This window comes from Solanum verrucosum, unplaced genomic scaffold (genome assembly GCF_900185275.1).
Source record: "Solanum verrucosum unplaced genomic scaffold, falcon-dt-bn FXZP01000033.1, whole genome shotgun sequence".
Taxonomy (NCBI): Eukaryota; Viridiplantae; Streptophyta; class Magnoliopsida; order Solanales; family Solanaceae; genus Solanum; species Solanum verrucosum.
Window position 1 is genome coordinate 981,972 of NW_026020752.1, and position 23,548 is coordinate 1,005,519.

General features: G+C 37.6%; 1 protein-coding gene across 1 annotated transcript; it reads right to left on the reverse strand.

Moving 5' to 3' along the window:
* Positions 1-7,209: 7,209 nt before the first annotated feature.
* Positions 7,210-16,358, reverse strand: LOC125812736 (uncharacterized). Its single transcript, XM_049492215.1, has 6 exons — positions 16,015-16,358; positions 15,818-15,931; positions 15,644-15,724; positions 9,640-9,812; positions 9,370-9,466; positions 7,210-7,579 (listed from the first exon to the last, which is right to left on the reverse strand). The coding sequence occupies exons 1-6, from the start codon at positions 16,213-16,215 to the stop codon at positions 7,457-7,459; spliced, it is 789 nt and encodes a 262-aa protein (XP_049348172.1). The 5' UTR covers positions 16,216-16,358; the 3' UTR covers positions 7,210-7,456.
* Positions 16,359-23,548: the final 7,190 nt, after the last annotated feature.

The following is a 23,548-nucleotide window of genomic DNA, read 5'->3' on the forward strand; positions in this document are numbered from 1 at the left end:
TTTTCCTCGATGACTCCTAATTCAGGGGTCCACCGCCTGATTAAGAATTGAAATACACAAGAATTTTTTTATATCTTCTCGGACTACATGGTGTTATTTTACCTGAGCAAAAGGTGTGTCAAGGATCTAATACATACTTCTTATTGAGCCCATGTGTCTGGCAATTCTAACCCGGTATAAGTCGCCCTTTTTCAACTCCTTAATCGGATTGTGAACCACGGCTGGCCAGACGAAGCCACTAAGGCAAAACCAATAAGAGTAGTACTAGATCTGACTGTACCTCGATCTCAGAACCAAGTCGAGAAACCATAACAAAATTCCTTTATATTTTAATAAAGCTTATATCGTTCATCGTCTATATAGGAGAAAAGTTAGTTATTCAACATAGATATGAAATCTTTAGCCAGAGATAGTCCTGGCTAGGAGAGACTGAGTATAAGAAAGACTGAGAAAAAGGAAAATACCTTATCAAGATGGTCGTCACCAAAGTCCAAGACGTTCAAGAACTGATCGAATTTTTATTTATAAAGGGAAATTGGAACAGTGCTACAAAAGGATGTCTTTACAATGATTTACAACTATGAAAACTAGAGAGGTGGTTTTTTTTTCCTGATGCTTCTCTTCTAAGAAATACAATGGCTTTTATAGACAAAATAAAAAGACATAAGGAATCTACAAATAGTAAAGGGGTCCCAACATCTAGGTCCCTACACAGTGTATCTACTGTTACTGAACAATATTTCTACTGTTGGGTGGGCTCCGAGCAACAGTGCATCTCTTATTGCGTGGGCTCAATCTTCTCTTTATCTCATCTCTATCTTTATGTCCTTTTTGTGCCATGTTCCTTTTACATGGCTTGCATCTGTTGCAGGAAATCTTCTGCATCCTGTATTTCAGCGGTGGAAAGAATATTGTCCGTTTCTGCCTGCTGGGATTCACCTGCGATATCATCATTACTTATTTCACTTCGCATTAAAGTGTCAGATTTATCTACCTTAGTCATAGTTTGAAGCAAATTTCTTTTTACTTCTTCTAGATAATCGTTAATCATACTTTCTTTATCCCCTTCTTGAAAGGAGATTCTTCTAGCAATATGCCTTACTGATTTATCGTCAATAATTTCTTTTTTGGGAATTTATGATATTCGTTAACCCTGTCGCTAATGATATCCAAAAGCTCTTGTCCAATTAATTGCTTGTTTTTGGGATCTTATTTCATTGTCCCAAAAATTGTTATAATAGGTTTTGTAAAGGCATGGAATATTTTCCTCGGTGACTCCTACTTCAGGGGTCCATTTGTGAATCCACGGAATTGAGAATTCAATAAAGAAATAGATTTGATCTATTTTTTCTAACCAACAGATATGATCTACATGATATAATTTGTTCAAGTAAGGTGATACTTTTGTCCATTCCTTGTATAACGTAAGGAATTGTTCAGGTAGAATTTGAACTGTAGGACCGTGGTATGACCACCAATTGATGAACCAATTTGAAATTGGCTCTGCAAAGATTTTTGCACACACCTTTATAAACCAAGTGTGTTTATGTTTATTATTGTTATAATAAAGCACTTTATCAAAGGCCTGGATATAATCCCAATACGTGAAGTTCATCCGCGTGTTGTTGAGGCTTATCTGCCTTTCCTTCATGGTAGACATACCCTTATCTTCAACAGATATAATCTGTTTAATAAAGATTTTGGATAAGTTATAAATTGTATCATGTGGGCAATAACCCGTGCCAGAGAAGTGTTGGAGTTCTACACTTCCTGAACTTATCAAGATTTCTTCATACTATGACCGAGTTTTGTAAGACTAACCCGGATAGTATAGTCCATTAACTAAGTACCTTTGGAATATCTTCCAAGGTTCATCTTTTCTCTGTAAATCAGAATTCTCTAAAAGAAATATCATTCTCTCTTTTGCAATTTTTCGTAGGATTTGATATCATCGGACTCCTCTTTTGTAATGGAAGCAAAAGTCTCCTTTTGATTTTGGGCATTCAAATATGCCTGCATCTGACCATATAATGGACTATCTTTTGGAATATCTTCCAAATTAACTGATTGCTTTGAGCTGGATGAAGATTCTTCTTGAGAAGAAATCTTCTTGCTAATCAAAGTCCTTCTTCCCAATTGTATAACTGGGGAATTTGACGAGGATCCGAACCCGACAAGTACACATAATAACTATAACTAAAGAGAAGTGTATATGAGAACTCAAGAACGGAGAACATCGAACCAAAATCTCAACCCCAATTAGTAAAATCTGACAGTATGGAGGCCAGACCTCGAACAGGATGCTCACCAAAAGTACCCAAGTAACCAATCACAAGTATCAAGTAACTGAGGCCGAACCTCTAACCGGATGCTCTATACAAGTATTTGGGCGATAGAGGCCGAACCTTAAACCAGATGCTCTATATAAGTATCTGGGCGATAGAGGTCGGACCTTAAACCAGATGCTCTATATAAGTATCTGGGAGATAAAGGCCGGACCTTAAACCGGATGCTCTATAAAGGTGCCACTGTAGCTGTTGAAAGAGTCCCAATCGATCCATGCTCATAAATGTCCGTGGAATGCCGTCCAAACTTAGCCAATCAATGTAAGTCCTTGGAACATAATCAAAAATCAAATTCGAATCGCGAAGCAGAACTAGTGTCGCCGACGTAACTCGTAAAGCTATGACGTCGGGGAAAAATATGGATAGTTATAGTCGGAGCAAGCGTATCGCCTAACTAAGGCCCAAACTATCAGACTCAAGTCTGTTACACCAGTCTACAGGGATCTAAGTCGGTCGAGCGACATCGGGGTAAAACTAAGGCCTATCGATTCCGAATCATGCATTTCTAAGGCAAGCCCTAGTCAAACCAAAACTAAGGCCCAACATGATTCAAATAAAGAGTAATTAAGCATACAAGCACTCCACATAGCGAGGAGGGTCAATTAGTAACACATAGCATGCTCACAGTTACCCGATGATTCCCAAAAGAGGCAGAAACATGATATCTAAACACCTATGCATGATTCAATAACTACTCAACCCAAATTCCAACTAATCAACATGCATCCATATTCTCAAGTTCAATCTAGGAGTGGAAAACCATAGCCTACCTGTAGGCCGATCACGCGCGCTCCAAAAATCACTTTTCCAGAGCTTTCCCTTTCCGAACGGCCACGAAAGGCTGACACACTATCAAAAATAGAGTCACAACGTTATTACGGTCATTTAGATACTAAAATCATAAGAAACGGAGATGGACCAATTTTGGGGTCAAAACGGGAAAAGTGGGACCCGCGCTGAAAATTCTGAAATTAACCCCAAAAATAGGTTCTTAAACACCTCCCCGAACTTGTGTAACACAATTCGGGGCACGAGACAGTCCCAACACGAACAAGCAACGAAAAACCCAAATCACACTAAAAAGGAACAACAATAGCAGCAGCTATTTACAAGAAAATACCAGAAACGAGGGTCCAGATGCTGAAACCAATCACACCACAACGATCCTCACAAAAAACCCCTCAATCTAGGCTCTTGAATCACCAGATTCGGACCTAAAATGACCAAGAAATCATCTTCTCAAATTTCCAAAAAAATTGAGCTCGAAATGAGCTAAGACAGCAGCTAAAACACAACTTTTTACCTCCAACAAAGCTTTAAATACGAAATCTAAATACGCCAACGCGTTCTCCTCGAAAAGTCACTCAAGTTAACCTCTTAAATCGCCCAAATCGGACCTCTATAGCTCAAGGTATCACACTTTTAAAATGAGGAATAAAGCTAAGTTGGGGTTTTATAAGGGCGACATTGGTCGCTAAAGAGCCCACAAATATGGTCGTTAAAAGCCCAAAATCTGGTCGCTAAAGAGCTGCACCAGATTTCAGCTTTGGCTATATTCTTCAAAGTCTCCGACGGGGTGCTCAGAATTCGTTCGGAACCCGATAAAAATAAAACATATATGCTACCATACTAAAATCGACATTCCGGACTCAACAGCGCAATCAAAATTTTCATCAGAGGTCATCTCGATAAAAAGTGGGTCCCAGTTCCAAAAAAACATTTTAACCAAAATCCACTAAGGGGCTCGGAATGAGTCCGGAGGCCTCGGGAGTTGAACGAAAGGTCGTTCTATACCAAACTCAATATTTCGGAGCTAACCACACTGACAGAACTTTCATTCGAGCGCGTTTTCCAAGAATGTTGATCAAAGTCAACCTTAGGCCAAATTTCAAAGGCTAAAATGTCTAATGGTCCAAACTCTCATCGAAGGCCTCGATACTCGTGCCAACTATGGGACAAGCCTAATTTGGCCATTACGGAGCTGATGGAACTGTCAGAATTCTATTCTGAGGTCATCTTCTTGAAATATTGATCGAAAATGATCGTTCAAGGTTCATAAGCTTCAAAACACTAAAACTCGCACCATAACCAAACGAACGACCAGGTGACCGAACTGTCAGTCCCAACAAGTCATAAATGACTTGGGGTCGCTACAGGAACGCTCTAAACGACATACAGAAATGACAAGGAGGGTCATTACAATATCCACTACTAAAAAGGACTTTCGTCCGCGAAAGAAAGGATAAGGATATATCTGAGGGCTCAAATCAATCTTAGAAAACATGGCGGCACCCTAAAATTGATCAAACAAGTCATCAATACGAGGCATGGGGCAACGGTTCTTCACTGTCACCTTGTTCAGCTACATGTAGTCAATGCATATCCTCATAGTCGCGTCCTTCTTCTTCACAAACAGAATATGAGCACCCCAAAGCGACACACTCGGACGGATGAACTCCTTACCTAAGAGGTCCTCTACCTGAAGAATGAGCTCCTAAGCTCTGCAGGAGCCATTCGGTAAGGCGGAATAGAAATAGGACGGGTGTTGGGCTCCAAATCTATGGCAAAATCAATGTCACGCTCTGGGGTAGGCCAGGTAGATCTGTAGGGAACACATCTGCAAACTCTCTAACCACAGGAACTGAGGTTGAAGGGCTCTCCCTACTCACATTTCTCATATAGGCCAAATAAGCTAAACACCCAGAAGCAACCAACCGTCTAGCCCGTATAAAAGAGATGATCTCCGTCGGTGTGTGACTATAAGCACCTTGCCACAACACTGGGGGAGTGCCAGGCATGGCTAAAGTAACAGTCTTGGCGTAGCAATCCAAGACCGCATGGTAGGGGGATAACCAGTCCATACCCAGAATCACATCAAAATCAACCATATCTAGCAAAATAAGATCAACTCTAGTATCATAACCCTGGATAGTCACTAAGCAAGATCGCAATACCTGATCCACTACTAAGGACTCACCCACCGGGGTCGAAACATGAACCGGCTCTACCAAAGACTCAGACCTCATACCCAATAGGGGAGCAAAATAAACAGATACATATGAGAACGTGGACCCATGATCAAATAATATTGTAGCAGGCTGATGGCATAATAAAAGTGTACTTGTGATGACATCGTTAGATGTGTTAGTCGCTGCCCTCGCCAGGGCTTTCCCTTTTCGAATGGCCTCGAAACGCTGACACACTATCAAAAATAGAGTAAAAACGTTATTACGGTCGTTTAGACACTAAAATCGCAAGAAACGGAGACGGACTAATTTTGGGGTCAAAACGGAAAAAGTGGGACCCGCGCTGAAAATTCCAGAATTAAACCCTAAAATAGGTTCTTAAACACCTCCCCGAACTTGTGTAACACAATTCGGGGTTCAAGACAGTCCCAACAAGAACAAGCAACGAAAAACCCAAATCACACTAAAAAGGAACAACAATAGCAGCAGCTATTTACAAGAAAATACCAGAAACGAGGGTCCAGATGCTGAAACCAATCACACCACGACGATCCTCACGAAAAACCCCACAATCTAGGCTCTTACATCACCAGATTCGGACCTAAACTGACCAAGAAATCATCTTCTCAAATTTCCAAAAAAATTGAGCTCGAAATGAGCTAAGACAGCAGCTACAACACAAATTTTTACCTCCAACAAAGCTTTAAATATGAAATCTAACCACGCCAACGCGTTCTCCTCGAAAAGTCACTCAAGTTAGCCTCTTGAATCGCCCAAATTGGACCTCTATAGCTCAAGGTATCACACTTTTAAAATGAGGAATAAAGCTAAGTTGGGGTTTTATAAGGGCGACACTGGTCGCTAAAGAGCCCACAAATATGGTCGTTAAAAGCCCAAAATCTGGTCGCTAAAGAGCTGCACCAGATTTCAGCTTTGGCTATATTCTTCAGAGTCTCCGACGGGGTGCTCGGAATCCGTTCGGAACCTGATAAAAACAAAACAGATATGCTACCCTACTAAATCGACATTTGAGACTCAACAGCGCAGTCGAAATTTAAATCAGAGGTCATCTCGATAAAAAGTGGGTCCCACTTCCAAAAAAACATGTTTACCAAAATCCACCGAGGGGCTCGGAATGAGTCCGGAGGCCTCAGGAGTCGAACGAAAGGTCGTGCTAGACCAAAATCAACATTCCGGAGCTAATCGCGCTGACGAAATTTTCATCCGAGCGCGTTTTCCAAGAATGTTGACCAAAGTCAACCTTAGGCCAAATTTCAAAGGCTAAAACGTCTAATGATCCAAACTCGCATCGAAGGCCTCTATACTCATGTCAACTATGCTACTAGCCTAATTTGGCCATTTCGGAGCTGATAGAACCATCAGCATTCTATTCTGAGGTCGTCTTCTTGAACTATTGATCGAAAATGATCGTTCAAAATTCATAAGTTCCAAAACATTTAAACTCGCATCATAACCAAATGAACGACCAGGTGACTGAACTGTCAGTCCCACAGCAAGTCATAAATGACTTGGGGTCGTTACAAGAACGCTCTAAACGACACACAGAAGGCAAGATACAGAAATGACCAGGAAGGTCATTACACATTATCATCATCATCGTCATTATCATTATCATTATCATATCATATATCAGTCAGTAAATCATAGACAATCACACTAAAATGAATAAATTTATGTGAAAAAAACATTTTTTTGTTATGTGGGGTGGGGCGGGTCGAAATCAGAAAAATTTACCATGCGGGGCAGGGCGGCTTAAATTATTGCGGGGTAAAGCTCAACCCGCGCCACCCCATTGCCATCATTAACTATTAGATATAAACCTCGGCAAATACCATAATTTAATAATGAAAAGGACAAACAATTTAAGAGTTGAATACATATTATATACATTTGGAATTTACAGATATCTTCAAAGCTCGCAAGATGTAAATGAATGCATGAGATTCCTATGTTCCATACTTTTTACCCATGGGAATATATTACATCTATCGGTAGCATTTATCTACTACACCCAATGAGTCTGATATCAAGAGTTTATTATCTGCCAGCAACTAAAACACAACCTTAGCCTAAAATTTTATATAAAAATGTACAAATGAGGTGCGCGCATGCTTCAAAGTATTCTCAGCTCCCATCGGAAAAGGTATCACTGCCATCTTCAACTTTGGAGAGAGAGAAAGGAGCGATGGAAACATTGAATGTCCGTGAGCCGACTCTGTCAATATGCTTCATCTCGAAGTCACCCTCCTGTATAGTAATAGACAATCACACATGATGCACTTTAGAAATGGAAGGAACAAAGAAAGAAAGGAAGGGCCCCGAGAATTTGCGTGGAGTCTCCAAAATACTTTCCACCTGTATCGATACGACATAGGGGTAGGTGTGGGATCCACACCACATCTTGGGTGCTTTGACTACATGTATGACTGAGAAATACAAATTGATTGGGTAATTTGATTTGGTTTTGTAGGTTTACATCTACAAATATTATGTAGTTATATAAAGTATGAGAATGTTATGCTATTACACGAGATGTCTAATGAATACAATATTAGGCATTTATAAAGAACTAAATTTACCAGCTTTTGTTCAATAACTTCAATTTATCAAAATATATGCTTTATATGTCATACTATACATTTATTGGCCTTATCTAGCACCCTTATCCTAACCCCCGAATCCTAAAAGTTATGCGATGAAGAGTCCGACCTCTAGATCCGCACCCGTATTCAGTACCCACACCCGAGTCTGAGCAACATAGCCCAGAAGGTAAGGAATTCCTGAAACAGAACAATTGACACCTATTGACTGCACGTGAAGGTCAAAAAGAAGACACAAAGAGACCTTGCAAGTTTTGTCGCCCTCAAAGCCCAACCAGTAAATGCATTTTTTATTTGCCAGAAAATAAGAAGGATCTAATAGTATACCCTCCAAAATATTAGGAGTATCAGTCTATTAGAAGTTATCAAAGGACAAAATTGAGTAGATTCTGCTAGTTTTCAACTACTTGGCACCTCAGAAAACCCTTTCCAAATTAAATCCTGATAACCATGCAATTGAATTTTTTTTCTCTTCCCAGTTCCAAATATTGATCTTCAATTTAAACAAGTGTATCAAATAAAACTTAATTCAGAAAAAGCAATAAACAGAAATATGACAATTAGTGTAGGTAAGCTATGTAAAGCTATTATGACAATCAACAATTTGTGAAGAAAAATAGTTTGAAAATTCAGCAGTTAGCAATTGTTTTCCAGAATGCATAGCAGGTCCTGATTTTATAAGATAGAATGTACTAAATTCATATTCTTATTGTTTTCTCACTGCTAACTTCCTCCTCTAGAGTTGAAGAGAAGGAACAGAAGAGTGTGTGTGTGCGCATGCGTGCGTATGCATGCATTTGTGCGTAGGATAAGCAAATCATGACTTTCTTCTTCCTCATGATGGACCTATAAGAGGGAGTACATGTCAAGTATCAGTTTTTTAGTCATGTCTTCAATTTTCTGTATGTACAATGCAACTTTGATAGTAAAAATTCATTTCAGCTGGAGACTACATTCAGATGTTTGGGGCAGTGTAAGTGATCAAATGGTAGTAACTAATATCAGGGGAGAAAACTTTGCACAGAGTTCTACTACTATTAATGGGTTACTTCAAGTGTGTGTGAGTGGTAAAGATAAAGCATGCACAAGTGCTAACCTGAGTTCAACTGAAATGGTTCCAATTTGTTTCATTTGTATTATTACATACGACTCTATTATAAACTGTAAGACTTAATCGTACAGCTACACTTGAGGGCATAGTCTAAACCTCTAAAAACTGCTATCCTTCATTACTTTATTTTCCTGGAATATTAGGGGGCCAAACGCCCTCTAAGAAATTAGAGCCCAGAGTCATATACAGTCACAGCACAATGATATCTTTGTGAGTGGGTGCAATTACATATCGATCTCAGCATTAAAATGCCACAGAAAAACGAAAATGAGGAAGAAGTAGCATTTCATGAAGGAAAGATCAGGGAAAACAAATTAGTTTCTTACCATTCTTCCACTTGGAGTTCCTAATGGGCATGCAGATGAGTATTCAAAAGCAGTGTTGGGAAGTACCACCGGTTGTTCACCAATTACACCAATTCCCCTTTCAGAATAAATGATAACAATGTTTAGCCCAAATTTAAAAAGAAAAGAATCAAATGGCCACCAAATGGACTGATGACAACATAAAGTTACAAAAACGAGGACATGTATAAATTTAACATAAACAATATTGTCTACCACAACTGTGCCAAAACAGAAAAGTTAGCAACTCACCAGACATTTTCCGTTTTTCCATTAGCATCAGTGATGATCCAGTGCCTTCTAAGAAGTTGAGCAGGACGATCTGAGTTGTTGGTAATTCTTATTCTATAAGCAAAAAAATAAAGGCCTTTTGAAGGTTGACTTCGACCTTCTATGTACACACTTCTAACTTGAACCCTGATTCCCTAGACAAAGCAATGTTGAGCAGATATTTCAGACAGTGCAGAACATCTCAGCTTCAACAAACTTAGGTAAAGTCTCCTTATGAGCTGTTTAGGCTTCAAACAAATTATCGTGATGTCTGATTATGAGCTGATAACAAAAATTAACCATCAATCAATCATATGAAAAACTGATAGGAGTCAGGCCAGCCCTTTATTTAGACCCTAAAAACTTATATTACAGAGGCCGATAGATTTAATGTGAAAGACATAAAATTTCTTCTTTTTTTTTTTTGAAACTGGTAATTTCTCCTATTTCTTTCTCTCCGTACAGTCCACCAGATGCGAGGAGGTATTACTCTCCACCACCTTTTCTGAGTTTTACTCCCACCCTTCCTAATCCAGTAACTAAAGGTATGCTTTGGCATGATCCATCTTGTATTAGTTTGGTTGAGGAATATTTCCCAAAGTTAGGCAGTAAACTCACAATGAAGAAACAGATATTAGTTGGTTTCCACTGTTTTGTTGCAAAGAAAGCATCTGGGAAGTGAGAACTAACTGTATCCCTTTCTTTGGTAATACTTCTTGAGTGCGACAAGCTTTCATTATCACTAACCATGAGAAGCATTTCATCTTAGCGCATACTAAGCTTTTCCAAGTGAAATTCCATCTGTATTGTGGTCTTCCAGATACACCTTGTATCCATATCCTGTATGCATTGCTCCTTTCTATGCATTCATAAAACCCTATCTGATTCTGCTGTGGTACCACTAGAACCCCCTAGTTTCTCAAGTAGTGAAGGCACATTTTCCACCTCCCAATTGTTTAGCATTCTTTTAAAGGAAAGATCCCATCCTTGAGGTGTCAAACGTTCACACACTGTTAGAACTTATGAACAGATCTGGAAATGATTCCATCAGAGGAGTTTGGTTACTTCATCCTTCTTTCTAGAATTTAATTTTGTGCCCGTCTTGACTATCAGATTTGATTCCACCAGTGCCACAAAGCCCTGTACTGATAGTTCTCCATACCCCAACTCCAAAAGGTTCAGTGACTCTTTCTGTGCATCAGGGGCTCAGCTCACCAAACTTTGCCACGATCACTTTCTTCATGAGGACATTTTCCTCCCCATTATATCTTCATCAGAAGACAGTTGTTTTGTAGTCTTAGATTTCTGATTCCCAATCCACCCCTTTGCTAAGTATTACTGTATCCCACTTCACCAAACAATACCCCTCCCCTTCTTTGCAGCCTTGCCATAGAAATTTTCTCCTTAGCTTGTCAAATTTGTCACAATTATGGATGAATTAGGAAACAAGGGCATCACATTTGTAAGAAAGGAGTCTAGCATATAGTTGATCAGAGTAAAGTTTCCCCCAAGTGATAAGTATTGGGCCTTCCACCATGCTAGCTTCTTCTCAGTTTTTCCTAGTATGCCATCCCAGATCTCGAGTGCCTTATGCTTCCTACCTAATGGCATGCCAAGATAAATTGTTGGCAAATTCTCCACTACGCAGCCTAGTATGCTTGCAGGTTCTTTAATATGAGGGACTTCTTTGACAGGGAATAGACTGTTTTTACTCCAGTTAACCCTCAACCCAGTAACAACTTCAAAGACCATCAACATTAATCTAATATAACAGATCTGTTCAGCCTTTGGTTCACAAAAGATGACAGCGTCGTTTGCATAAAGAAGATGGGTAATCTCCACTTCCTCCCAACCTCTTCCACTAATTTGAAATCCCTTGAACCATCTGTTATGTAGTGCAATGGTCATCATGCCATCAAAACCTTTCATTGCCAGAATAAACAGGAAATGAGATAGATTATCACCCTGTCTCAACCCCCTCTCACATGGAGAGTAAAAAATCCACAGGTTCTCCATTTACGAGAACATAGAATCTTACAGTTTTAATACAACACTCAATCTAGCTCAACCAATTACTGTCAAATCCCATCTGTCTAAGGATACTACATAAGAATTCCAAAAATACATGGCCATTGGCTTTCTGAATATCAAGTTTGCACATTACCCCAGGTTCCACACCTCTCGTTCTTGAATCTACACATTCACTGGCTATGAGTGTAGCATCAATAACCTGTCTCCCTTTAATGAAATCCATATGATGTTTGTTCATCACTTTGCTCACCACGTTCTTCAGCCTTTCTGCCAGTAGTTTTGCAATAATTTCGTCAACTCCACCTACCAGACTTATTGGTCTGTAATCTTACAGATCAACTGCACCTATCTTATTAGGGATCAAAGCTATAATGGTGGCATTGAAGCTTCTTTCAAAAACTTGGTTGGAGTGAAAGAACTGTACAGTTGTTATGATATCTTCCTTCAACATTTCCCACCAAAGAAAGAAAACCATTGGAACTCCATCTGGTCCAGCAGCTTTCTCCATAGCACAGAATTTTAATACAAGTAAGAATCTCCTCCTCCTCAAATTGTCTTCGTAGTCATTCCTGTTCTTCACTAGATATCACTGATGTATCACGTCGATGCAGCTCTGGTCTCCAAGATTTAGTTTCTTTGTACAGGTGTTTGTAAGAATTCTGAGCAATTTCCTTGATATCCTTAGGATTAGTAATAGTGACCCCATCTACTTCTAAAACATTAATGAAATTAATTCCCTTATCAGCAGTAGCAATTCTGTGAAAAAATTTAGTGTTGTTATCACCATATTTCACCCATTGTAACCTGGACTTCTTCCATGCTATTTCTTCATTTTTTGCTACCTCCTCAAATTCCAAGGCCAAATTTTGTTTTCTTAAGTAACTCATTATCAGTGAAAGTTCTTTGTTCTTGAATAGCTTTCAATCTACAAATCTTATAAGTCATTATCAGTGAGAGTTCTTTGTTCTTGAATAGCTTCCAATCTACAAATCTTATTAAGAATGTTCACCTTCCACTGCTTCCAATTTTCTCAGTTGTCTTGCTCCACTCCTTTAGCTTTGTTTGTAACAGTTTCAGCGTCTCAGCTAAAACAAGTACAGGTCTACCATTAACATTGAAGGAACCCCACAATCCATTCACTTTGTCTTTGATTTCTTCAACTTCCAATCACCAAGCTTAAAACATGAAGTAAGATTTCTTCAATCCCCATCCCCATAAGTTAACAGAATAGAATTGTGATCTGATCCTATTTTTTAGGCAAAAGCCAAAAGGCTCTGTTTGATGTGACTAAATTCCTCGTCCAATTGTGCAAAATGAAGGAATTTGTCTATCCTAGAAGGACTCCAGTGATTATCCCTCCTCCTCCAAGTGAAAGATCCTCCAATAGAGGAGGATCAACCAGTTCTAGATTTTCAATGCAAGAAGAGAACTCCGCAATAGCACCATTTATCCCGTTGCAATATGTTCTTTCTACAGAATATCTGATGAAACAGCCATTCAGGGTCCACTAAAGTATTTTTTGATAATGGTCAGTTCTTCTCATAGCCCATTCCTGCTCTCTCTATAGCGATTTGCAAATACTGCATTGAGATGCCAGCTAAAATCAACAATGATTCCGGAGAACCTCCTAGTGATACGTTGAGTTCTACATCATTCTCCTCTCCAAACTATCTTATCCCAAAGAATTAGAATTCCTCCAGTACTCCCAACTTCCTCCTTATGAATTTTCTTCATTTCCAACCCACATTCATCCCCTATATTTTTCAAGTTCTCCATATTCCATAACTGAAGAGGGAGACCAAGAGCTCTAACCCAAAACCAGACGAAGAAAGTGTCTTCAAGGAATCTACCTTTGTTGGCGACCACCAATCCACCTTTAGGTAAGAGCCTTGTCTCTACCATTCACCCATGAGAACATCTTGAATCCCTTACCTTGACTAGAACTCAAACAGGAACTGAAATTCATTCATGTTGTAGACTTGTGTGTTCAAAGCTCCCTTTCCATGAGTGTTGAGCCTGACTACGTGCATCATTTCAAGTGGGTATCTCATCACACTCGCATGATATGCCAACTAAGCATCTTCGCAGTAACTTGTTGGTTTCTTTGTTGGGATTTGTATTTAGCATCTTTCCTTCCTTGACATTCTCGTTCCCTTGTTGGCTCCATCTACTTTGGTTGAAAGCTTCTATGTAATTTCCTTTTCCTGTGAAAGTTTTACTAGTTTTCTCCCCAACTGTAACAAATGTCCTTATTGTTCACTTTTCAGTTGATGAATTCATCCATCTTTGAAGCTATATTTCCCCAACCTTCATTAAAGTTATTTTCTAGTGTAATAATGATTGACATGCTCTGCCCTTTAACTGTACGAACTAAAATAAATCAACCATATTGATTGAACTTTTGGGTACAATAAATAATAGTAGAGAGATCCCTGCATCTCCAGGATTTGAAATTCTCCCTCTGTTGGTTGGAGCTTCCTATAGCCTTACTCAACACTTGCTGTTAGGTTTGGTCACATTCAAACTCTCATGTTTTTCTCTCTCCACCTCACAACCAGCTCTCTTCTTTATTCTGACACCTCAGAAATTCTAAGGCCAGATCAGACCATACCTAACAGATCATGAGAAGTTGATTAAATTTTTTGCAGCAAAACTTTGGGATTTATGGACGCCATCTACGGGCTGTAAAAGGAACCACGGACCATAGAATATGTTCGTAAATCAACTTCAGAGACTTGGTTTTCAATTCGAGTTTTCAAGAGCTCAAATCACGGGTCGTAGATCAAACTACGGAACGTGGATTGAACTCGTGGAATAATGTGCAGGAAAACATAGCTACTATTTCTACTGCCTAGCATTTACAGATCCGTTCTACGGACCTGATGGAACCACTGGCCACAGAATGGTCTCATAGTTTGAACTTTAAAGACTGTTAATATTGATTGGTTTCATGGACGGCATTTACAGACCCTGGATGGAACCACAGACTGTAGCTGACCTTCGTGGATTGCTCCGATAGTTTTCCTTTCAGAGTTGTTTTAGTCTTTTCCCAATCTTTTAACTCCTAAACTATGTTGTTTTGGCCTATTCTAAGTGGGTTAAATGGGATTCAGTCAATCCAAACTCCCTCAACACTCTCCTACAAAGACAAAGAAGAGCACACTTGCTCAACACCCTCCTTCTGAACGAGAGCTTGGCACTTTATACCAAGTCAAACCATCTTCTGGACTCTGCAATAGTTTCTGTGATGTCATAGGATTTACCACTATATCTGAAATAGAGTCTGTTCTACATGATTAAGATGGATCCCCTGAAAAGAGGTTAGTATCACAAAAGGAGAAGAAAGGTTGTAAAATTATCACAGAAGGTGATAGCTTAAGAGGAAGGATCAATAAAAGATGTTTTCCAGCAGAAAAGCCACCAGAGAATGTGATTTCTCTTTCCTAAATGTAGGAGAAAGAAAACCTTGGAGACTGTGCCTGAGAGCATTTTCTTACACTTATTGTTTTGTTGGTTACTCTTCCATGTGTATCTCAAGTCACATAAGCACATTGAGGGAACGATCTAGAAAGATTGAGATAATCAGGGTTATATAGCATTTCAAAATTTTCTTAATTAAGACCCAACAATAGGAAGATCTTAAACAACATCTGCATTATATGTAGCATATCTTTTCTTTTGTTTTGTAGGGGAAAAGGGGTCCAGAAACTGTTAAGAGGCGTAACAACAGCCGGTGTGCATGAATATGTGGAACATAATGAGCCTTGTATGAAAAATCCAATCATTTTGTTCTTCCCCACATTTTTGTCCTTTAAGTATAGAATGCCACTTATGTGAAAATTCATTATTCAAAACAGCTCCATAACTAGCAATGCAAAATATTTTGGTAAAGTATCAATCCAACTGGTAATAGAAAGTGAAATAGAAGCATGACAATTCCAGATTAAATACATACCAGTGTTGTTGCCTCACTTGAACATTTCAAGAGAGAATGCGGAGCAATATCCTTTAACTCATCGCGGTACCTCGCTGCATCCTGGGAAGACATAGAGAGAGAAAGGGTGAAACTGAGATGATGAGTAGCTGATGTAGAACTAGCAGAGAGATGAGGAAGTTTAAACATGTCTACCTCAAACCTCTCTTGTGCAATAGCCTCTTTGACCAATCTCTGAAGGCGCAAAACAGGCTCTTGGTCCTCAAATATTTTCAAAGAATCACGAAGTCTGGCTGCCTCTTTGTAGTCCTACATATATATATATATTCAAGTGAGGATATGAAGGAAGAAAAGAAACAGTATTAATAATGCATTTTGAAAAGAGTGGTGACCTCAGATTTGGCGGCGACATCCATTTGCTGTTTCAAAAGAGCATAGGTCTGGCTACGGGAAAGGAAGGAACTCTGACTGGGAGTAGAACCATCAGAAACACACGCCATAATTTTAACATTTCCCATCTGAATCTGTTGCCTACTTACATCTCCTATCGGCCATGACAATTTCATTCCAACATTTAAACTAAAACTACTCATTCTTCCTTCCTTCCTTCCTTCCTTCCTTCACAACAGTATCCTTTTTCTCAATCAATACTCTTATCTCTATCTCTATCTCTTCCCAATTAAATTATGTCCATTCCTTCTTCTCCTTCTCCTTCTCCTTCTCCTTCTCCAATGTCGGAATTTACGCCCTGCTATTCAATTGGATAAATATCATTTCTTAACTTATTGGCCACAAAATATCCCTTTATTAAGAAAATGATCAAAATGGTCCTTAATGTATGGGCTTTGATTTCATTTGGTTCCTTAATGTATGAACTTGATGGAAATGGTCCTTTATGTATCATAAATTGTGATCAATTTGGTCCTTAACCCTAAAATTTTAATGGCTGCGATTATTTTTAAAAAAAAAATTAACTAAAATCGCTATACGTGGAGCGATTTCCCATTATTTTTTAAGCAGTCCTCGCCTCGGGAATTTTTAATAAAATTTTTTTTAACTTTTTTAAGAAAATGGTTATTATAGCAGCAATTTCTATTTTTTAAACGCTGCTGGGGCAGCGTTGTTAAAAAAAAAATTCACAGCAGCGATTTTAAAGAAAAAAGATTATTTTTTTTGGACTGGTAGCGATTTTTATGTTTTTTAAAGGTGTAACACCGTCAATTTTGTCAGAAGAAAATCGTTCCGTCAGAAGCGATTTTGCCCTTTTGGTTAAAAAAAATTGATGTGCCATTTTGGAATTTTTGGAAACAGGGGAAGGAAAGTCTTGAACGAGCGCATCTTTTACATATTCCGTGTATTTTGATGGCAAAATAAAATAAAATATTAATTTTAGGGTTAAGGACCAAATTGATCACATTTTATGATACATAAAGGACCATTTCCATCAAGTTCATACATTAAGGACCAAATGGAATCAAAGCCATACATTAAGGACCATTTTGATCATTTTCTCTCCCTTTATTACCCTTATCACAAACTACCCCTTTATTACCCTTGTCACAAACTACTAATTTACTAGTCTTCTCATTTAATATGTGGCCACATTCTCATTAGTTAGAAAATATAATTAATAAAAACTAATTTGATCCAACCCAAATCAGAATCCACCCATCAAACCACTCGACCGAATCTAAAACCTCATTAGTGGGTCGGATGATATAGTGGGTGGATTCAAGTTTGGGTTGGATCAAATTAGTTTTGATTAATTAGTTTTTTCTAACGAATCAGAATGTGTCACATATTAAATGAGAAGGCTAATTAATCCAACTAATGAGATTGTTTGCAATAAGGATGATAAAGAGCCATAAAGGTTGACGTCAAGCATATTTTGTGGCCAATAGGTCAATGATGGATAATTTTGTACTAATTCCAGTCGTTTAAGGGTATTTTAAGCCATTTTCCGAAAAGAAAATATCTAATGAACAATTAACCAAAATAAAGAGTAGATTTATATGAAATTGATCTAGAGCTCTAAATTCGCTTGCAATCATGTTGAGTAATCACTTGATCTGGCTATATTTTCTAGTGTGAAAATAAGTAAAGATGTACTTATTGAGTATCATGTCAATAACTTTAAAACTACTCGACTATTTCTAACGCTCATATATTTATGGGCCTCATTCGATAGTGAACTGCATGTATATTTCTTCTGTATCAACTAAGAAAGACTGACGAGTATATTTCTATTCACTTTAGCGAGTCGATCGCCCTTCCCTATGAAGTTCATGATCAATATTTACTTTCTTTTATTACACTCGCAAAATTTCATTTTCAAGTCTAATTTATGACTCATAAATAGTATTTGAATAGAGATCAAGCTAATACATAATTAATCTCAAGAAAGAAGTAAATACCTAGACGAGTCATAGCACAATGATAACTATCTTAACAAGTAAATTCTAGTTCATATTCACATAGACATGGAGGATACAACAAAACATTCAAATAAAACCATAAAAAAAATAGAGAGAAAAATATAAAACCAAAATTATTATGCCTTCTCAGGATGGTCCTAGATCTTGTTAGGTAAAGGTTATCTTCCAAAACATTTTTAAGATCTATTTATAGAAGTAGAAAAATTCTCAGATGAAATAACCAAATTTAAAATAAATCGGAAAAAATTATAATTGAATTGCATTGCCGCGAAGCGGTGGGTATCGTTGGGCATCATGCGACATGCCTTTTGGCAAATAACAATTTTTGCTAGCTATTTTTTGTAATTCTTGCCTTCATGATTTGTCGAGTGTCCAGGTAAGTGTTCTCATTGTAATTGTAATGTCTTGTTGTATATATATTTGATTGTATGTAAATATTAATATAATATTATATTTAATTCATTAAGTTGTCTGCTTCATTTACTTATATGATTTTTCATCTTTTATTCGTTATGCTCCAAATCTCTTTAATTTTTCGTTGTTTTAATTTTACACATCAAAATACCTAACACAAACATAATTCATAAATTTAATGCTCAAAGAGATAATAAAAAAAATATCTAAAGATACAATTTTTTTGGCATCACATCACTAATCAGCCTCGAAATCAGGGATGACCTATGGCCACATAAAGTTCTCAAGTTAAATCTCAAGTAGCCTTTTCTTTTAAAATCTAGACAAGCCTTCTTTTAAGTTTATTCAAGAGATTTTCCCTATAAATAAACATTTGCACATGAGTAGAAGATATCTCATATTTCTTGCTTGTGACAATTTATCTCAAGTTCTATTGAGATATTGAGTCATACTTCCCTAAGGTCTTGGGAAATAAGTGGTAGATTTCCACTCATTTGAGACATTTCTAGTTCAACAAATGTCTTGAATGCCTAATTATGTCCTATTCTGATGATATTTTGATGTTTTGCAGCTATGAAGACTAAATGATTAGGCAACGATGAATACATGAAAAAGAGGCCAAAAACATTGAAAGGAGTATAAACTCTCAACTTGTAGTCGCTGATACATCCAAACTTACACTTCAATTAAGAAGTATAACGTCGAAGTCAATTTATAGAACTCAACGTGAGTTGAGGTCGATCCCACAAAGAATTTCTTTACATAAATGATTTCACTGTCGCGTTTATTCAAATGCGTTATTACTTCCTAGAGAAAGTAATTTTAGAATGTAAATTGGGTTTAGTTGAAAGATCAGAGTAACCAATAGTGTTGAGATAATCAGATATAGAACAATTAACAAAGTCTTGATTTTAAGGTTGTATTAATGAATGAATGAAACCAGGGTTGTGTTTCCCATGACGTTACATCTAGTATTTATTCATGAACGAGTTTCAGGTAATTTAGTCTTTGCAACTTTCAAATGAATTAAGTGTATCTAACAATTCTCAGTCTTGTTGGATAACTTTTCACTCAAATCCTCTCGGTATTAGAGTGTTAACAGATTTTACCCTCGGGTATAATGATATTGCAGTTCTCTTCTCTCAAACTCGAAATTTAACTCCATTTCATTAGTCTAACTCAACTTTTTCCCAACTATCAATTTTCTCTCGAACAATTTATAGATACATGCTAATTCTAACACGTGCACTCATTAGAACAAATTAATAACGAAAGTTGAGTTATATATTGCAAATATGAATCACATTCTACTCGTATTACGAATCCACACATAGAGTACATTCATAATTCCCACAACCCTAGTTGTGGTGTTTTGCCACTCATGCTTTCAATCAAACAAGAAAATATAGGTAATGATTGCATTAGAAGAAATCACTTACAACGATTTGCAGAGAACAAAATGATATTCAAAAACCAAAGCAAATTTAATTATCAATTCAATGCTAATCGATCAAAACCCAAAGTTAGAATATTTAGAAAGTAATCGCTCGTTCTAGATATGACGAGATAAAAACAAATTACGACCTAATAAATTCAAATAATCAATCGAAAAAGAGTCCTACTCGAAGTAGGACTAAAATGTCGGGCATCTTCACGGGCAGTACGACGACCCGTCAAGGGCTTCACGGTCTGTGAAGCCCTCCATGGTCATTACTTAATGCATCTTCAAACACACCTCTTCAAGTCTTGCACACTGGGACCACCACGAGAGACACCACATACCGTTACAATGATCACAGTTTGTCTGGGTTCCCGTGGTCTTCACTTGGCCAACTCAGACTTCAACTTCTCATGGTTTTCTCACTAGTTCAACTCTACGAGCACCATCACGTCCCTTCATGGGGATCACGGTCCATCAGGGCGTCTATGGTCCTTACTTATCATTGCCAAAGCTTATCTTCTTGAGGCCTTCTCACTGGAAATCCATTACGATTGCCATCACAGACCGTTGTTAAGACCACAACCCGTGAGGCCTTACATGGTCTTTACTTGGTCAAAATCAACTTTCACTCTGCACAGTCATGTTTAGTGGGCTTTCTTCACGAGCTTCAGGACAGACGTTGAGAGAGACCACGGCTCTTCCTGAGCTCCGTGGTAGTTGTTCTAGCCCGTATTTTCTTCTTTTCTTTTCTCTTTCACGTCCACATGTTTTACCTATACAAACATCACCAAACACATCATATCCACATAAATACTCTTGATTCTCGCATTAATCCTTAGTTTATAGCATTAAATGTGCTAAGATCTCACACACATCAGTCGCCTAACCAAAAGAGCAGATTTGCCAATACTCCTGACCTCACCCAAAGCGACAGTGTATTCAATTGAAAATATTCAAGATAGGTTGAGGGACTGAAGAAGAAATGGTGATTGGCCGAAGCTAAAAGGGAGAATTAGTATACCATCGTCGAAAATGATAGAATTATGTGCAAAAAATGAAAGATGAAAGGGCGAACAAGGTGTTACTCGATGATTTGCCGAATGTGAAAGGTAGACTCAATCGAGTTTGCGAACTGAGGTTCAGACACTTGAAGCCTGAAAAAAATAAAGAGTGAGCTAAGGAACAAATGGCGATCTGTCGAACATATTTGGCGAGCCCGACTAATGTCGCTGAGTTAATCACACATTGAATTTGAGAAGCTATAAATAATCCGGAAGAGAGAAAATGGAGGAATTTTTGGTATCACTCTTTGAATATCAGTTTAAGTGATAGTTTTGAGAGAATTAGTCTTTTTATTCTTAGTTTTTGGGGTTCTTAGAACAACCTTGTAATTGACAATTCAAGTTCACATTGAAGTGGGTTTTGAAGATTAATGCTTAATTTCACTTCTTCAATGGATGAAATCACCATGGGTATACTCTCTTTTTCTCTTATGATGCTTGACTAAAATCCCAAATCTAGGGGTGTGATTATGGGGATGGATGTTGATTTATTGTAGTGAGGTTTGTGTCTTTCTCTTTTTTATTGCTATAGATTCACGGATTTAAGCTAATTGGCATGGGGTTAATTAATGGGTTAAGGTCGCAAACTTAATCCTAGTCTACATCTTCGATTGATGCTCGAAAGAGATTAATTGAGGTGGGTAATTAGTTTAATGCATGCAATTCAGATTTGTTTACTATAGTTTGCTTGAAAGAGAAATTGTGATTCAATTCTAGTTGCCAAATCTCCTCAAAAGAGAGATTCTAGTAAGGTATTGGGTTTATTTGTGATTCACATAGATGAGATCGAAAAGAGATTCTATGATTTAAATAAAATTAGTGTTATCTAAGATTACCTAGCCTATCAATGATTATTTAGCGATAATGAGCAAAAACAATGACCCCTACTTGACATCAATACCAATTTCCACAACCCCTAGATCGTCTTTTAGTTGTTGAAAATCCAAATTTTAGTTTAATTGTATTACTTGATATCAAAATTCTTTTCGTAAATTTGGTGGAATCATCCACCCACCTCTTTTAATTGCTAAAAATGAATTAATTTACATTCTTAATTTCCTAATTGAATTCCTTGCATGATATCACTCTATATAGGATTCAACCTCGAATCTTATTGGGTATTTTTATTGACAACGACCACTTATTCTCTTACTTGTCTTGAAAATTATTTGAACGTTATTAGAAGCCCAACAACAAAGTCCATAGCCAAGTTTTTGATGTTCATACTTTATCACAAAATCAACTGTCTTACTTCATTCAACCCCACCAATAATGTTGCCTCAAATCACGGTACATCTTGGCCGCACCATTAAAAGTATTTCAAGATATGAGCCCTAACAAGAATGGTACAAATCAAATCACCAACTCGGGGCACACAAACTCACTTCTTAATATGCAAAACATCTTCACAATTAAAAATGGACTCCTTGGCCTAACCTTGCAAAACCTTGCCACGAATCTTACTCAACTTCACATCCTCAAATTGTCTAGCCTTGATTTGATCCGTAAATTTGTACCTTGCCTCTGCACTAGCTAGAAATTTGCCCTTCTCAGATACCTCAAGCCGCATTAAACTATTCGCTAAAGACTGCAGTTCCCTAGCCAATAGATGTCTGGGAACGTGTAAGCAAGAAAAATTACCCATGCTCTCAGCCTTTTTGATCAATGAATCAGCTACCACATTAGCCTCTCCCAAATGATAGTAAATGGTGACATCATAATCCTTTAATATCTCCATCCACATATGTTGCCACAAATTCTACTCCTTCTACACAAAAATATATTGTAAACTACAGTGATCAGTAAACACTTTACAATGAACACTTTACAAATACAACCTCCATATCGTAAGTGCAAAATCACAACATCCAAATCCAAATTATGAGCAGGATATTTCTTCTCGTGCACTTTCTATTGTCTGGAAGCATAAATGATAACATTCCTCTCTTGCATCAAATCAACACCAAAATCAAAATGTGAAGAATCACAATATTCAATGAAATCCTTACCCTTCACTTCCAAGAATAAGAGCATTGGTCAACAAGGTCTTGAGCTCTTAGAAGCTCCCCTTACATTCATCAAACCAAATGAAGGGTATCTTCTTCTGAATCAAATGGGTCAGATGAGAAGAAATAGAGGCAAATTCCTTTACGAACTTGCGATAGTAACTAGTTCATGCTCCTTTTTACTCTTAGAGTAAAACAAGATATCATTAATGAAGACGATTATGAGGAATCCAAGTAGGATTTTTTAAAAAAAATCACCAAGAAATCATAGTGTCCATATCAAGTCTAGAATGCAATTTTAGGAACATCTTTGGCCCAAATATTTAACAAATGGTACCCGAACCTCAAATCAATTTTGGAGAAAATTGAAGCACCCTGTTCAAAAATTCATATATTTTGGGCAAATGGTACTTGTTACAAATAATAACCTTAATCAGTTATTGGTAGTTTATTCACATATGTAGATTACCACCCTTCTTTTTAACAAACAACACTGGACCACCTCTAGGAGAAGCACTAGGATAGATGAATCTCTTACTTAGGAATTTATGTATTGTAGTTGATTCTTT

Bases quoted from the DNA above. Each gene is read 5' to 3' on its own strand.
- LOC125812736 (XM_049492215.1), bottom strand. From the start codon at position 16,215: ATGAGTAGTTTTAGTTTAAATGTTGGAATGAAATTGTCATGGCCGATA. The intron at 9,813-15,643 runs GTATGTATTTAA...TGCTTTGTCTAG, and splicing joins CAAGTGAGGCAACAACACTG to GGAATCAGGGTTCAAGTTAG. The intron at 7,580-9,369 runs GTAAGAAACTAA...ATTACTATACAG, and splicing joins GAACTCCAAGTGGAAGAATG to GAGGGTGACTTCGAGATGAA.